The 17759-nt window shown below is 47.0% G+C and overlaps 1 protein-coding gene across 2 annotated transcripts; it reads left to right on the forward strand.

Annotated features, from left to right (window-relative positions):
• Window positions 1–8373: 8373 nt before the first annotated feature.
• LOC119322018 (V-type proton ATPase subunit B 2) lies at window positions 8374–15482 on the forward strand. Of its 2 annotated transcripts, none has more exons than XM_037595529.1 (15): window positions 8374–8523; window positions 8867–8940; window positions 9512–9567; window positions 9684–9782; window positions 9958–10017; window positions 10331–10442; window positions 10612–10820; window positions 11342–11470; window positions 11625–11762; window positions 13892–14042; window positions 14297–14379; window positions 14515–14562; window positions 14653–14706; window positions 14792–14875; window positions 14952–15482. In XM_037595529.1, the coding sequence occupies exons 2-15, from the start codon at window positions 8883–8885 to the stop codon at window positions 15135–15137; spliced, it is 1467 nt and encodes a 488-aa protein (XP_037451426.1). In that variant the 5' UTR covers window positions 8374–8523; window positions 8867–8882; the 3' UTR covers window positions 15138–15482. The 2 variants fall into 2 exon arrangements, with proteins under 2 accessions (XP_037451426.1, XP_037451425.1); XM_037595528.1 differs by having other exon boundaries at window positions 8523–8663.
• The last annotated feature ends 2277 nt before the right edge of the window (window positions 15483–17759 follow it).

Genomic DNA, 17759 nt, shown 5'->3' on the forward strand with positions numbered 1-17759 from the left:
GAACTATGTCACACACCACACACGCGCCTTGTCCTACGTGGCACAAAAAATCGGCCAGATTGTGCCAAGATTCATGCATATACTACTGGACGGTGATGGATGCGTGTGGTCGAGATGGCTAACGCCCACACGTGTGGGCGTTAACATTTCCGTATAAAAATACTCCCTCCGTCCCAAAATAAGTGTCTTGAGCTTAGTACAAAATTGTACTAGAGCTAGTACAAAGTTGAGACACTTATTTTGGGACGGAGGAAGTAGAAGGTAAATGGAAAGCTTACCTGTTGGACTGGGCCTGGAGTCAATAGTGCAAGCCCAGCCCAACTCACCTCCCTCTTTCAACCTACTTCTCACAGGGGGCGTGCTGGATGCGCCCGCCGCGTCCATGGTCGCGGTTGTCCACGCGTCACCCATCCCGCGACTCCCTGCGATAGATAAGGCCCTCCCGGATGCATCGGACAAACCCTAGGCCACCCATTCTTCCCCCTCGCTCGCCCCTTTCTTTTCTTCGTCGTCCGAGCATGTGGTCGCCACCACCTCGTCGATCCCGCGGCCACCGGACTCCCCTCGTCGCTGCAACATGTCGAGCAGCTCCCTCGTCGTTGACTCCTTCATCCACTCAAGTGAATCAAGCCGGGAGCCCCTACATCGCCGGATCGACATCGTCTTCAAGTTCTGCCCCGAGCTCGCCTCCTTCGATTCGGTCGTCTCCGACAGCCCCCGGCCTCCCCGAGTCCTACACTCCTACTCTGCATTCGCTGTGAGCGCCGCTTCACAATCCCTCTCTCGCGCGCGCGCGTTTTGGTGCCGTTGATGCCGTAGCCGAGCTCGCGTACTCCGGCCGCCGCGTTGGTCACCGCCGTGGCTGCTACAGCCTAGCCCCGCTCGAGCCGCCCGCCACGCCCTGGGCCTGTCCCAGCGCGCTCACGCCTCGCCTGACCGTGCGCCCACGCGCGCTGCAACGCAGCCGCCCGCGTCCGCCTGCTGCTGCATGCCGCTTTGTGCGCTGCTACTGCTCCTTCCCTGCTGTTCGTTAAACTGCTGCCGCTATCCGCCTGTGTTGCTGACTGAAGCCGCCGCCGCTACCGGCTTGCTGCTTGCTGATCCCTGGCCGCGTCCCTGCCTCATTTGGCCGTGCGCCGTGGCCCTGCCGCTGCCTATTGCCGCCTTTGCTGCTGCGTACTACTGCTGCTTGCTACGCAACTGCTATGCTGCTCGCGTGCTGCTACTGCCTCCTACTCCCTCCGTTTCTAAATATTTGTCTTTTTAGGATTTCAAATGTACTACCACATACGGATGTATATAAACATATTTTAGAGTGTAGATTTACTCATTTTGCTTCGTATGTAGTCATTTGTTGAAATCTCTAGAAAGACAAATATTTAGGAACGGAGGGAGGGAGTAGATGCTAGCTACTACTGCTCCTAAATGCTGATGCTTGCCGCCGATGCTAGTTGATGCTCCATCCGCTACTAATTGGCATGGCCATGGCCAACATGTGTTCTGTGCGAGTGTGTGTGTGCATCCACCAGTAGCCGGTCCATGCAAAATTAGCTTAGGAGCTAATTGCTATTTAGTTTAGCTGCTAGACAATGACAGTGGCCCTCACTGTTAGTTAATCTAATTTAGTAAAAAAACAATTAACCATAGACAATGACACATGGGACCTGCCTACACTATTTATCCTTTGACATTCAACCTTTGACTGGGTCAACCCAAACACTTTGGCCCCACTGTCACGCCCATAGGCTAGATAAACACTTGGTGACAAAAGTATTTACTGTTTTATTTTCGAAAATAAATACATCAATTCTAGAAATTCTTTTAAACTTTAAAAAATCATATAAAACAAACCGTAGCTTGGATGAAAATACTTTGTACATGAAAGTTGCTCAGAACGACGAGACGAATCCGAATACGCAGCCCGTTCGTCGGCCACACATCTCTAGCATAGCGAACGTGCAACATTTTCCCTCCGGTTCACCTGTCCGAAAACGCGAAACACCGGCGATATTTTTCCGGATGTTTCCCCCTTTCGTCGGTATCACCTACTACCCCGTTAGGGCACACCTAGCACCGCTCATTGTCATGTCATGCATCGTCATGCTTATGTTTGCATTGTATTTATTCTCTCCGGTAGACTACGAGACCGACGCTGCTGCTGCCCAGTTCGACTACGAAGTTGACGACCCCTCCTTCTTGCCAGAGGAACCAGACAAGCCCCCCCCCCCTGATAACCAGATATCGCCTATTCTTCCCTTTACTGCTTGCATTAGAGTAGTGTAGCATGTTACTGTTTTGATTAATCCTATTCTGTTGCATAACCTGTCATTGTTGCTACATCTGTTGATACCTTACCTGCAATCCTAAATGCTTAGTATGGGATGCTAGTTTACCATTAGTGGTCCTACATTCTTGTCAGTCTGCCATACTATACTACTAGACCGACTTCACTCGGGAGGTGATCACGTGTATATACTATACATACATACTATTCAGGTGGTGACTAAAGTCGGGTTGGCTCGTTGAGTACCCGCAAGTGATTTCGATGTGGGGGCTGAAAGGACAGGTGGCTCCATCCCGGTAGAGGTGGGCTTGGGTTCCTGACGGCCCCCGACTGTTACCTTGTGGCGGAGTGACTGGGCAGGTTGAGACCACCTAGGCGAGAGGTGGGCCTGGCCCTAGTCAGCGTCCGCGGTTACTTCATAATAACACGCTTAACGAGATCTTGGTATTTGATCTGAGTCTGGCCACTGGCCTATACGCACTAACCAACTACGCAGGAACAATTATGGACACTCGACGTCGTGGTATCAGCCGAAGCCTTCTTGACGTCAACGACTGAGCAGCGCGTGCCGGGTTGGACTGGAACGCCTGCCCTTGTATAAGGGAGGCTAGGTCTGCTCACCGGCCACATACGCAACGTGCAGGTGTGCAATGGACGATGGGCCCAGACCCCTGCGCGCATAGGATTTAGACCGGCGTGCTGACCTCTCTGTTGTGCCTAGGTAGGGCGGCGACGTGTTGATCCTCCGAGGCCGGGCATGACCCAGGAAAGTGTGTCCGGTCAAAGGGGATCGAGCGTGTTGGGTTATGTGGTGCACCCCTGCAGGGAAGTTTATCTATTCAAATAGTCGTGTTCTTCGGTAAAAGGACGACCCAGAGTTGTACCTTGACTTTATGACAACTAGAGTCGGATACTTAATAAAACACACCCAGACAAACAACCCGGTGATCGCTTTCCCACAGGGCGACGAGGGGAGGATCGTCGGGTAGGATTATGCTATGCGATGCTACTTGGAGGATTTCAATCTACTCTCTTCTACATGCTGCAATATGGAGGTTGCCAGAAGCGTAGTCTTCGATAGGACTAGCTATCCCCCTCTTATTCTGGCATTCTGCAGTTCAGTCCATCGATATTGCCTCTTTACACATATACCCATGCATATATAGTGTAGATTCTTGCTTGCGAGTACTTTGGATGAGTACTCCCGGTTGCTTGCTCCCTCTTTTCCCCCTTTTCCTCTTCTTCTCGGACATCGCAACCAGATGTTGGAGCCCAGGAGCCAGACGCCATCGTCAACGATGACTCCTACTACACTGGAGGTGTCTACTACTACGTGCAGGCCGCTGACGACGACCAGGAGTAGTTTAGGAGGATCCCAGGCAGGAGGCCTGTGCCTCTTTCGATCTGTATCCCAGTTTGTGCTAGCCATCTTATGGCAACTTGTTTAACTTATGTCTGCACTCAGATATTGTTGCTTCCGCTGACTCGTTTATGATCGAGCACTTGTATTCGAGCCCTCGAGGCCCCTGGCTTGTCATATGATGCTTGTATGACTTATTTTACTTTTAGAGTTGTGTTGTGATATCTTTCCGTGATTCCTTGATCTTGATCGTACATATTTGCGTGCATGATTAGTGTGCGATTGAATCGGGGGCGTCACATGGTTCGCAGGGGCACATTTGCATTATATTCGTTGATCTGTAGGTATGAAAAAGTTAGCCTGTTATAGAGCAGGTGTTGATGAAGATATTTTTTGCTATATGCTTAAGTTACCTACTCCTAAGCTTGAATGTGCTCTGTTTGTGAAAGACTGCCTAGAAAAGAAGCCAGTCTTCAAAACCATTCTTCTTTTCTTGGTTCTGATGGGGACTTCCATGGTGATTGAAGATGTCATCTTCACAATGTCAATCCACACTATTTTGTCCTTGTTTCTTCTACCGATCACCTCGAGAATGCATTATTGTTGACCCTCCTCTCTTGTTTTGTTGTGTTTAAGTCATGTCTGCTGTCAGCGGTCTACCCAGGGTCAAGTTGCTGTATTTGATAGAGGTTTGGCATTATTTTATGCCCTTCATGAATATCGCAAGTCTGCTTATGTCTTACCATTAGATAATCGGTGACATATTAAACCATCTCTTCATATAATCCTACTTTCCAAAGCCATAAGAACATAATTATCTCCTTCATCTTTTTTGGCAGATTTCTGTTTAATTGTTTCAATCCTCGTTCTTCTGCTATTGTTCAACGTCCAGGTGTTTGGAACTGGCACATTTGGAATCATGTTCGCTCTTGTTTTGGCTTTGTGGTTTCTTAAACATACTCTGCTTCTATCTCCAGAAAGTTCTGAACATGGCCAAGTATAAACCACAGCTAAAACATGAATTATAATACTTAGGCAATTCTAGCTACAAATTTCACTTAATGATAGTAGTAAGAAATGACATGGACACAGGAAGAGACAGTATCTAAGGAGGATTGTGGAGGGACTCGTTTTTAAAAAAATTGGCAGTGCTTTTGACACATCGTAGTCACATATCTACTACTATTCATGTTCTTCCTACATATTTTGTTTGGGACGCATATTATTATTACTGTAGGGATGTGAAAGCACAAGTGCTCCCTGGGTGATTTTGGTAATTAATGTCAACATATCTCTTGTTGGATTAATACTTGTACCTAGTATATTTCAGATAAGTTCAACATTGGAGTGGCATGGACATGGACAAGAGGATGCGGAACCCCTTCAAGATGCTAAGGACAAATATTGGCAAAAGCTCAAGACTCTACATTTTCATTTTAGTGATCCAAGATCACATTAAGTCCATAGGAAAGTCAATACTATTAAAAGGGGATGAGGTGTTGCTTAATGGCTTGCTTGCTCAAAGTGCTTAGTGATATGCTCCAAAACCCTCAGCCACTTTCTCACATCCACATACGTCCTAAACCTAAAAGTCAAACTCGACCCCACCAATTTGACCTATCCGACGTCATCGAGTTCATCTGATACAACCACTACCAAACCCTAATCAGTTCGGTCTCACCGAGATGGACTTGCAAATTCTCTGTGACCTTTTGCAACAATTTTGGTCTCACCGAGTTTGTTTAGTCGGCCCCATCGAGTTTGCTTGACCATGACTTAGTTTACTTATTACCAAAATCGGTCTCACCAAGTTTGAGTAATATGTCAAACCGAGTTGAGGTTAACCCTAACCCCTGCACATCGGTCCCATCGAGTTGACCTTGTCGGTCCCATCGAAAATCCTAACGTTCATATTTTTGACCTGAATCAGTCTGGCCGAGTTTTACGTGTGTAACTGTTAGATTTTGTGTGGAGGCTATATATACCCCTCCACCCACTCTTCATTCGAGAGGAGAGCCATCAGAACGTGCCTACACTTCCAACATTCATTTTCTGAGAAAGAACCACCTACTCATGTGTTGAGACCAAGACATTCTTCCAACCACAAGAACCTTGATCTCTAGCTTTCCCCAAGTTGCTTTCCACTCAAATCATCTTTCCACCATAGCCAAATCTATAAGAGAGAGTTGAGTGTTGAGGAGACTATCATTTGAAGCACAAGAGCAAGGAGTTCTTCATCAACATACCGTCTATTACCTTTTGGAGAGTGGTGTCTCCTAGATTGGTTAGGTGTCATTTGGGACCCTCTGTCAAGATTGTGGAGTTGAACCAAGGAGTTTGTAAGGGCAAGGAGATCGCCTACTTCGTGAAGATCTACCCTAGTGAGGCAAGTCCTTCGTGGGTGATGGCCATGGTGGGATAGACAAGGTTGCTTCTTCGTGGACCCTTCGTGGATGGAGCCCTCCGTGGACTCGTGCAACTGTTACCCTTCGTGGGTTGAAGTCTCCATTAACGTGGATGTACAATAGCACCACCTATCGGAACCATGCCAACAAACTCCGTGTCTCCAATTGCGTTTGCACACTCCAATCCCATCCCTTTACTTTCTTGCAAGTTGCATGCTTTACTTTCCGCTACTCATATACTCTTTACATGCTTGCTTGGATTGTATTGTGTATGCTTGAAATTGTGTTAATCTACCACCTCAACTTGAAAAACTTAAAAACTGCCACCTTTATTTGTTGAGGGTCTAATCACCCCCTCCCCTCTAGACACCTCTTCTTGATCCTTTTAGGATGTGTGAAGTCATACTTACGATGACGAAGAAGAGACTGTAATATGATCGTAGGTCTTGTAACGTCCCCAATAGGAGCCTCTGGTTCACTTTCTCGGGTTGTTGGTCGTGTGGCAGTTACCGGCTTCACCATCCGTACCCAGAACACCAGGTTCACGTTCACGCTGAAGAACTCTATCATCACCTGGCCCTGCAAAAGTTAAATAAACAGATTGCGAAGCTCCGATATCTGCCTAAATTAGTTGACCACATCCAACATGAATATCATCTATATGTAACTGTTTTAGAATAATAAGAGGGCATCAAGACAAGACAATTAGTTGGTGGAAGAATGAATTGCATATGAACTGAAAAGAAATATAGGGAAACCTATCCAAGCATCATGGAGGCTTTGCTGCCAGAGTGGAAACGTTGAGTCATTGAGTGAACAGTGGTAGGGGAGGCAACATATATACACATACCACCATCCGCCATGAATGTATGAACAAAAACTGAACAATAATTGCATCTTGAAATCTTGGTAGAGCAGTTTCGATCAGACGAGGCATCGGCCTGAATCGCGTATGCTGAATCCCCTCCTTTCTCCCTGGACATTAAATCGCTCGTGGAGATTGGATCGACCGATCCCCTTGTTGCTCGCATCACCCGGTCTCGGTCTCTCTTAGCAAGTCGGCTGGATCGACCTCCCCTCCTCCAATCTAGTTGGGTTAGCCATCCCAGGTCGATGGAAGTTAGCCGCAGCCACCGCAGCGACCAGGTCGACGGGATCCTTTTTTTTTTCGAGTCAGAGCGACGGGATCGATCTGGTTGTCTTCTTCTTTTTTTAGGAAATCGATCTGGTTGTCGGGAGTGTGAGAGGGCTCATTGATGGCCCAAAGCGCAAGTGGGCTGGAATGGGCTGGGCGACGACCCAGTTTACCAGAGAGCTCCATTTCGGCCTCCGGAGCAGCATCCCATATGACAGCTGGGCCAGTTTCGGGAGAGATGGCTACACAGGAGATCAGACGGCCAGAAACTCCAAATCATAAAAATGGACGACCAGAAACTCAAATTGATGAGAGAGCTCACTTTAGACTCAGTTATACTGTCCTAAATAAATAAATTCCCGCCAAACACCTTCTCTTAAATCTTAAAATTACCTTACAACTTATCTAAAATTAACTTGGTTACTAGCTCTTGCACCCGACCACCACCTTCTTGAAAACCTTACGATTGCCCGTAAAAGGACAACACCTTATGGTTATGGTGTTCAACTCTTTATGATGCAACCCTCAGCCCTAGCTTGCTTGTAGTTTGCATGTATATGATGGTAATACTTACTCTTACAAGTTGTACTTTACCTAATTTAATCATAAACAACAAAGAACTTGTAGTAAAACCATTTTAAACTACTAACAATATATTTTACAACTCAAATCAAGCATAAGATTTGATAATAAAACACTATGTATTTAAAAGTAAAGATGCTCCGCTGTGCTATGACTCATTTTTAGGTTGACTTTTGATGGTAATACACCTGGTGCTTAGTGGTAAAAATGATAAATCGTTTTACCACCCACTACTACAAGAAGGAGATTTGATAGTGAACACTATAAAATTTTATAGAAAAATGACAGACTTCCTTACAACTCAATTTCTGATTGATTCTTGATAGTAAATTTGGTACTAGTTGGTTCTATTACCACCCATTAGTACCTTGAGGGGATTTGCAAGTGGATTAAATTTCTTTCTTCATTCACCTGTAATGGCCGGAGCGATGAGCTCATGCATAGTTTAGCGCAAAATAGATATATATGTATTTATATATGTATATTTATAATAATTTTAACTTGCATCAAGATGATGTGCTGTCTCAGTACGTCAAACTTGTTTATAGAGATAGGGTGTTATATGTGTGTTATATGTGTAGTGAGGTGATTGCACCGTGCTAATTTTTTTCCTTTCAATTTGGGCTCTGGTGTTTAATTTCGTTAGCCTTCTTCCTCCGCTCGTGTCGTCGTCTCCACCACTTCCTAGCCACGTCTCTGTCTTCCTCTCCCTCTCGTTCTCCATCTCGTTACCTCTCTGCTGCCAACCCGACCCAAGGTGCGTCTCCTCGCGACTGAACCCGCTCAAATCCCAGCCAACTAGCGCCCAATCCGGGGAGAATTGGTTGATCCTTGTGCTGTGTTTGTTCCCATCCTCGGATCCTGGACCAAGATCCGACCGAGAGCCCAGATCTGCTGGTAGAGTTCAAGCGGGAAATATTGCAAGCCTTTTCTTATTCAGGCATTTAGGAGAGTGCAATTTTAGTGGGGCTGGCGCGTTTGATGCGGCGGTGTTGATTGGAGTGATCCATCGGTCTAGATTGGTCCTATGGCCTCTCGTGGTCACTTTCTTCCTCCTTTGTTTCTTTGGACGGTTTCCTTGATGTTGCCATTTCCTGCAGGTTGTTCGTCGCCAGCATGGGTCTGGCGAAGGATGGCGCCGAGATGGAGGAGGGCACATTGGAGATTGGCATAGGTAAGTCTTGACCAAGGCAAACCGAAGCTTGTGGTTTGTATATTGCTCTTGAGAATTACAGCCTAGATTGTTTAGCTTTCTTGTGTTACTCCAATGGCGAACGGATAGGTTTGCTACATTAGTGCTCTGCTGGGCATATAAAGATAATAGATGCCGAACGATTGGCATGCTGCTAGAGTGCACTCATTTGATGAAACTGAGATGTTTTTTCGACCCGATGAAACTGAGATTTTATCAAATTTTAAAGTAAATATGCTGGCAGGCAGTAAAGGTTGTCCTGTTCGTTTATTCTTGATCCTGACAGGAATGTGCTGCAAATCAGTATCGGCAATGTTCTCCTGAACCATGGTCCTGTGGTCCTTGCCTTTTTCCGTTGTATCTTTGCTTTTCTCCCATAGTTTCACACTAGTTGTACTTACACTCGGTGTGGCCTATCTAGCACCCCCCGCCGGTGTTGCTTCCTATCTTTCGCATTAGTCTATATAGTTTTTTTAGGAAATCGTTAGTCCTTTTTGAAAACCCATTTGGGTGACATAGCAAAGATGATAATGAAGTTCTGCTTGTCATGCAGAGTATAGGACTGTCTCCGGTGTGGCAGGGCCATTGGTTATTTTGGACAAAGTAAAGGTATGATTTGTCATTCTTCTCTATATAGCTATAGCTGCTAATGTTACCGAAATTATGGTTGGATCAAATAGCCATTCTCACACTCAGTAATTTTTCCCTGTATAAACCTTATTTAGGGCCCAAAGTATCAGGAGATTGTGAACATCCGATTGGGAGATGGCACCACTCGTCGTGGTCAAGTCCTCGAAGTTGATGGTGAAAAAGCTGTTGTGCAGGTTGTTTCCTTTCTATGGACCATATTCTCTTGATTGAAGAATGCCAATTGAGTTTTACACGATGCTGCATTTGATCTGATTTTTTACATAGTTTGCTTAGGGATCCAATGCATTAAACTATATTTGGTTACATGGTACTTGACCTTTTTGGATACTGAGCTGCCTGCCTCTTAAGGTATTTGAAGGTACTTCAGGGATAGACAACAAGTATACTACTGTGCAGTTCACAGGCGAGGTACCTGTTATTCACATCTTTGCTTCTGATTCTTTGTCGTTCAATCATTAAATGCTTTATTTCTTTCTATGCAATAATACCCAGATCATCAAACTATAGCTATACAATTTCAGCATGAACAATAAATGACATCAGCCATCTTAAAGTTGGACATGGAAACTGAACCCAGAAAATGCTAGGCATGAACATTTAGTGATATTAAACGTCTTCCTGCTGAATAACTTTATTTTTCGAATGAGGCTTCGTTGACTCGTCTCAACTTCACCACTTTATTTCTTTGCATATGAGTATATGACACCGTTTTGTGTTACAGGTTTTGAAAACTCCTGTCTCACTTGATATGCTTGGACGCATTTTTAATGGTTCTGGAAAACCTATTGATAATGGCCCCCCTATATTGCCCGAGGCTTACTTGGATATTTCTGGTGAGTTATTTCATGTTATCGTAAACTTTCTTATGCTTAGGGTAGACAAGTGGCATGGACACTTCTTAGGAGAACTGGAGATGAGTTAAATAATCTATTCTTTGTGGAAGGCTCCATCTCAACTTATGGTAACCTTATAATATCTGAGAGATGGCTGATATTATCCCAGGAAGTTCTATCAACCCAAGTGAGAGAACCTATCCAGAAGAGATGATTCAAACAGGAATATCCACCATTGATGTCATGAACTCGATTGCTCGAGGGCAAAAAATTCCTCTTTTCTCTGCTGCTGGACTTCCTCATAATGAAATTGCTGCTCAAATTTGTCGTCAAGCTGGCCTCGTTAAAAGGTTGGAGCAAAGCAAGCATGCAGCAGAGGTAATGGACATATCCTTTATAGCAGGGGTGGTTACGGACATTGGCCTACCAATGCATGAAGTCAATCTCAGTTTCCTGAGCATCATTTTCTTTGCACTGAGCTGCATCCTTCATAGAATGTGTGGGTAGTTATAATAAGTTTCTCTTGCTTGCGCCATTGACAACTAACATAAGGGTGTTTACGGACAATCACTTAACTAAGCACGCAGTCAATCTTATGTTCCTGAGCATCATATTCTTTGCACTGAGCTTGCAAGTTGCATCCTTCATAAAATATATGTGTAGTTATAATAGTTCTCTGACTTCTGTGACTTTTTTTAACTTTCTGGCGAGGGGAAGACCGACTGTTTGCGGGGTAGAGTTAGACTTATTACCTGTTGAATAGGTCTCTGGAAATTATACAAAGAGCTGTTATGGATTGCTCTCATACTGTGTAAAGCAACCATGCCGAAAGTTTTGGTTTTGTTATTTTGTCTGCAGATTGGTGTTTCTTCTACTCATCTTGCTATGGTTTATATTAGGGAGGTGAAGAAGACAATTTCGCAATTGTGTTTGCTGCTATGGGAGTAAACATGGAAACGGCACAATTTTTCAAGCGTGACTTCGAAGAAAATGGTTCGATGGAGCGGGTCACACTTTTCCTGAATTTGGTAAAATTTGATTTTGCTATTTTTTTGGTGAATTTGTTATTAGAATGTGCAAATCAGATCTTTGAGGTTGTAGTTGTGTTCAATATATTTGACCCGAGCAATACTAAGAAAGCATACCATGAAACCTGAATCCCTTGTCTTGATTGTTTCGCAGGCAAATGACCCCACTATTGAGCGTATTATCACTCCTCGAATTGCCCTAACGACTGCTGAATATTTGGCATATGAATGTGGGAAGCATGTTCTTGTGATTCTGACAGATATGAGCTCATATGCCGATGCACTTCGTGAGGTAGCGTGTTTTCTCTATGATTTTCTTATCTCATCATATTCTGTGAGCTTCAATCTGTTCAGTTATTTGTTCTTTGAGTAGAATGTCTTTTCAGGACGACGTAGTATCAAGTGAAAACTTGATTTCAGTGAAAATCTGGAAACTTGGATCCCACCCCGTTAGATCTGTAGTGAACGGCATCTGCTCAAAGGCAGAGCTCCCACCAGCAACTTAAACACACATTAGCACAAAACCCCCTCTCCTATTCGCCATCTAGGGCCATAGCCCTTGACTGTTCGTGAGATGGATTCGTCTTCAATCCTGTTATGCGTCACGATGGAGCCTCAACCACCGGCTAGCCCTTGCCATACGCCGGCTGCAACGAGACCTCCGTCGGCAGCGACTTGCCCCCCACCGACCTCGATGGGCTCTCCATCGGCTGCGAGTCTCCCTCCACTGGTCACGTCTGGCACCATGACTTGCCTTTCGCTGATCGCGACGGGGCTGCCGTCGGCTGCGGCTCGCCCTATGCAGGCCGTGACTGACTCTTTGGAGTACTCCTCACCTCTACCCTTCGATCTTGATGGCCATGCCTCTATTCGGTCCCCTGACCCCCCCTCCTATTTGATTTGAGGCAAGCCGGTGCTTTTAGTTTTTGTGTAGAACAAGATGAAATTCAGAGCTTCACTGTTATCTTTTGACCTATTGAGGGCATGGAATTTATGTGGTATGAGCTTTTGAGATTTCTGTATCTCTGAATGTTGAAGTTTGAGAATTTTCTAGTGTTTGTATTGTCAATCTAAATTGTAGCAAATGTTTCATCTGAAGAGAATTGGTAACAATCAGCAAACTTATTTACATTTTATGCAAAGAACTGGCCGTTAAACTCTCGCATTCACTATTTCTTTTCTCCTGTAGAAATGAAACAACCCATTATGCAGAGTATGCTTGTGATCTTTTAGGAATAGAAACTGCTATTTGCTGAAAGCCTGCAAGCTTTTTTATGCTTACTGCATTTCAGGAATATGTACTGCTCTTTGCTGCAAGCATGTAACCTTCTGATGCTTACTGCATTTTCAGTTCTTACTTTCTTCTGTACTTATTACTAGAAAGTGTAATCACGTACTCCCTCCATCCGAAAAAGCTTGTCCCAAGTTTGTTCCTCAAATGATGTATCTAGCACTAACTTGGTGCTAGATACATCCATTTGAGAGACAAGCTTTTTCGGACGGAGGGAGTAGCTAGTTGCAATGGTGTTTCCATCATTATTCAGATCTGTACAAACAAGTCACTCCATTAGTCATATATGAACTAAAGCAAAAAATCCCGTTGAATCTTGAGTGGTAATACACCAACATTCAGCTACAAGTTTACAAAGGAGGAGCAAAAGTCAGGGAGAAAATTCTGTACATCAAGAACTAGGAGGAGCTACAACTTCACACTGAATCAGATACTACCTACACGGAATTTACATGAAAATTGCAGCACACTTTTGCGGGACCGGCTCCCTACATACACATACAGGACACGACCACGGCGCCGCTCGAGTGTTGGGACCCCATCTCGAGGTGAGCTTCAGCGCCTGCACCGCCACAACTATGACCCCCGCCTGCTGTAGTCACCTCACCTCGCGAGCCCTCCCCGCCGATGGGAGCTTCAACGTGGTGCGTGGCTGCACCGCCGCCGTTGGGAGCGCTGTCTGTGGCCGCCGCGCCACAGGAGCTGTCCCCGCCAAGGGGAGTCGGCGTGGTGCATGGACGTGCCGCCGCATTTGGCAGCGCTGGCTGTGGCGCCTCCCCTCGGTAGCCATCCGGCGTGGGGCGCGCCGACGTCGCCGCCATGGCTATTTCGCTACGGGATAGGAACGGCAGAGGATAAGCCAATGCTCAAAAACCTGACAACATTACTTGGAAGGAGGGGGTTTTGTGCTAATGTGCGTTTAAGTTGCTGGTGGGAGCTCCGCCCTTGAGTAGATGCCGTTCGCTACAGATCCAACGGGGTGGGATCCAAGTTTCCAGATTTTCACTGAAATCAAGTTTTCACTTGATACGCGGCCTTTCAGGACAGTGTCATCCGTCATCTTTTGCATATGGTCGAAGACTCAACGATTTTGATTTTCTTAATTACATGTGAATTTTATTTATGTTTAGGTCTCAGCAGCACGAGAAGAGGTACCTGGTAGGCGTGGTTATCCTGGGTATATGTATACTGATCTGGCCACCATATATGAGCGAGCTGGGCGTATCGAGGGAAGAAAAGGATCAATTACTCAAATTCCTATTCTTACAATGCCTAATGATGGTAAGCAACGGACCAGTTGCATTGCTAGAGTTATTATCTTTAATCCTACATTATTTCCATTCGAGGAAGCCTCTTTTTTTTGCACCCTATCCATTAGAAATCCACTTAACTAGAACTCTATCAGGTGGGAAAAAAACTAGAAATCTAAGTATCCGCTGCCTCAATGTTGTTTGATGTCTACCCAGTGGATTAGTAGTCTTGCTTCCCGGCAGATCGCAGTGTCATGCCTGACCTTTTGTTCGTTTCCTCAACAGATATCACTCATCCAACTCCTGATCTTACGGGATACATTACCGAAGGGCAGATATATATTGACAGACAGCTTCATAATAGACAGGTGCACTTGCATGTTCTTTTTTGTCGTTGCTTTTCCTCCTGTTATAAGCATTGATTGTTCCTTCAATACATGATTGTGAGGGATTTCCTTTTTATTATCTAACGGATTAACGGAAGTATTGTGTTGCTTTCTCAGATATACCCACCCATCAACGTCCTGCCATCTCTTTCTCGTCTGATGAAGGTACTTTTGTAGCTAGTCAAAATTTGTGGTATTTAGTGTTTCTTAGTTTGGGATCACATGGAGAATTATATCATAATTCTTTACGTGCAGAGTGCTATTGGTGAAGGTATGACACGCCGGGATCATTCAGATGTGTCCAATCAGGTATTCGTTTGAGCATTTGAGATCATTTTTATGTCTCATTCACCTTGTGATATCTGTTGATGGGCTAACATGACCTTCTGTTCAGCTGTATGCCAACTACGCCATTGGGAAGGATGTTCAAGCCATGAAAGCAGTTGTCGGAGAGGAGGCTCTTTCATCTGAGGACCTGGTCTGTTGCTAGTTAATTTAGTTGTGCATCGATTATCTTTTAGTACAAAACTAATGATATGATTCTCATCGTGCAGCTCTATTTAGAATTCCTCGACAAGTTTGAGAGGAAATTTGTAGCGCAAGGAGCATATGATACTCGGAACATTTTTCAGTCACTTGATCTGGCATGGACATTGCTACGCATATTCCCCCGTGAACTTCTCCACCGTATTCCTGCGAAGACCTTGGATCAGTTCTACAGCAGAGATGCCACCCATTGATCCATTTTGTTCATAAAAATTCATTTTTTTCATGATGAACAGCTTGAATAAGAGAAGAATCCAAACTTGTATCATTTTGCTACGTTATATAGTCAGATCCTATTCTTTCCAGTCTGTATGCACAAGTTGTACCCCGCATGTCTTGTGCACTGGCAGCTTTGTAATTCCATGTAGCCTCCGTTCACAAGCTAGACCTCTTTCTGGTTTCATTTCCCTGTATTGTGCAGCAAAACTGAAAAGCCGTAGGCGCGTACATGCCCGAAGATGTTGGTTATACATTTTTGGACTTCTGGAAAATGTAAACAATATTGATTTGTTCTTTGTTAAGGATTCTAAGTAAATTGATTGATACAAGAAATTGCATGTTTGTTTGGTGACTCATGGTAACAACTAATCATACTCAATGGAGTTGCTAACAAATGTCACCTCATAAATAGGTTGACATGTGAACAATGAGAGTGTATCTTGGGAAACATACACTAAGTGCAGCTGATGCACCCATCTTACAAAAATTCAAAATTTCCAAGTAAATACGAGAACAACCTACTCGAGCAACAAATGAAAAAGATAAGCCTGGCTATAAATAGTGGCAGTACTTAAATTTAAGTTGAATCTGGGGAACAGAGCATTGGGAGGACTGGAGCTGATCCGCTGAGCTGAACGTGATGGCGCACGTGGACCACCTGAGAGGACGCGTGGCCTCGAGCTTGGGGAGGACTGCATTCACCTCGCGAGCAAACTGCTTGAAGATGCGCTGAGAGGCTGGGGTCTGGGCACCGTCCAAGATGCAAGCGACAGCATGCGGCTCCTGGAAGCCCCCAGCCCCTCGTCCTGATGATGGTCGTCACTCCTTGGTGGTGGTGGCAGAGGAGGAAGGCCTGTGTTGCCTTGTGGGCGATCCTCACGAGGCTGATCCCTCCAAGCCCCCTCGCGAGGCTGGTCCTGCCATCGGTCCTCGCGAGGCCGGTCACGCTACCCTTGGCGAGGGCCACGGTCGTCCCATCGTCCTCCACCTCTTCCCCCGCCTTGGCCGTAGCCCCGATCGTTGCGCTCTGGGCGTCGACCGACACGGCCTTCTCTCACGGCTCTGAGCTCTTGGCATTTGTTGGTGTTGTGGGTATGGAGATCGTGATACACGCAGTACCGAATGCCCTTGGATGAGTCCGGCTGGTCCCTGCCGTGCTTCGTATCCGGCTCTGCTGCGAGCACAGCTGCTCCTTTACGCTTCACATCCTTGGCCTTGGCTTTCTTCTCTTCTGGATCTGCAGCTGGGAGTTCGAGAAGGGAGAGGCGTCCCTCCTCAGCCCTTGCGCACTTGGTCGCCAGGTTGAACAGCTCCAGAGACATGCACAGATCTTCGTGGATCGCCAGTTCCTCCTTCATCTTGACGTCGCGGACGCCGTCGGAGAACGCCGAGATGATGGCCTCCTCGGTCACCTTGGGAATCTTGAGGGGAGCGCTGTTGAAACGCTGGATGTACTTCTGCAAGGTCTCTCCGGGCTGCTGCTTGATGCGGCGCAGGTCATCCACAGCCGGTGGACGGTCGCGAGTGCCCTAAAAGTTGGCGATGAAGCGGGTTCGCATCTCGTCCCAGGAGGAGATCGTACCAGGAGGCAGGTTCAGGAGCCAGGTGCGGGCACCGTCCTTGAGCGCCATGGGAAACCAGTTCGCCATGACCTTTTCGTCCCCGTTGGCCGCTTCGATGCCCAGCTCGTAGAGCTGCAGGAACTCCGCGGGGTTGGCAGTGCCGTCGTAGCAAGGAGGCAGGTCCGGCTTGAACTTGCCCGGCCATGCGACACTGCGTAGCTCGGTGGTGAAGGCGCGACAGCCTGCTGTGGCCACCGGAGCTCTCTGCTGACGCGGGGCTTTGCTCCTGGGGATTCCCGCGCGCCGCTACCAGGAGCAGCGCGGGGTCTTGACGTGCCGGCACAGGGATGCGGTCATGGCGTGCCGGTACAGGAAGCACGCGAGCACCTTCTTGGGGACGCGGGATTTCTTGGCAGCTCCTTTCTTGTCGCGCGGGCGTTGGACGCGGTGGATCTCGTCCAGGGGCCACGCGCCTTGGAGCCAGTGTGCCTTCTTGAGGGGGAGGTGGCGGAGGCACCTCCTGAGCTGCATCACCCGCGTAGGACGGAGGGCGAGGCAGCGAGAGGGGACGGCGTGGGGGAGTCCCCTGCGGCGCTGACGAGCTCGGTGATGCGAGCGAGCCACTCCTCATAGAGGTCGTCAACTGGACGGTAGTGCAGGAGCTCACGCGCCAGGAGCAACGCGGCGTGCACGTTCGTGGGAGCGCGACGGGCATGTGATGACGAAACAGCTGGGGTCAGCGATGGGGTGGCGGTGCGGCCTTCCCGCCGCACCGAGGGATGCAGCGACGAGGCCTGCTGCTCGTTCCCCACCGGCCCGGTGGAGGCGTTGGCGGCAGGCGACGGAGAAAGACGGGGACACCCGCCGACGGGAGCCGTCTGGGCGACGCGGGCAGCGAGAGCAGCCCGACGCTCGGCACGAGCCCAGCGAGCGTCAGCCATGAACACAACGGACGATCGAACGCGGAACAACGGAAGAAAGATTCCGGCGCACCCCTACCTGGCGCGCCAAATGTCGGATGTTGGGTTCGGACAG

The sequence above is a fragment of the Triticum dicoccoides genome, chromosome 6B (assembly GCF_002162155.2).
Source record: "Triticum dicoccoides isolate Atlit2015 ecotype Zavitan chromosome 6B, WEW_v2.0, whole genome shotgun sequence".
NCBI lineage: Eukaryota > Viridiplantae > Streptophyta > Magnoliopsida > Poales > Poaceae > Triticum > Triticum dicoccoides.

Coding starts and splice junctions, on each gene's coding strand:
- LOC119322018 (XM_037595529.1), top strand. CDS start 8,883: ATGGGTCTGGCGAAGGATGGCGCCGAGATGGAGGAGGGCACATTGGAG. Junction 9,568..9,683: donor TTATTTTGGACAAAGTAAAG/GTATGATTTGTC, acceptor AACCTTATTTAG/GGCCCAAAGTATCAGGAGAT. Junction 14,380..14,514: donor GACAGCTTCATAATAGACAG/GTGCACTTGCAT, acceptor TTGCTTTCTCAG/ATATACCCACCCATCAACGT.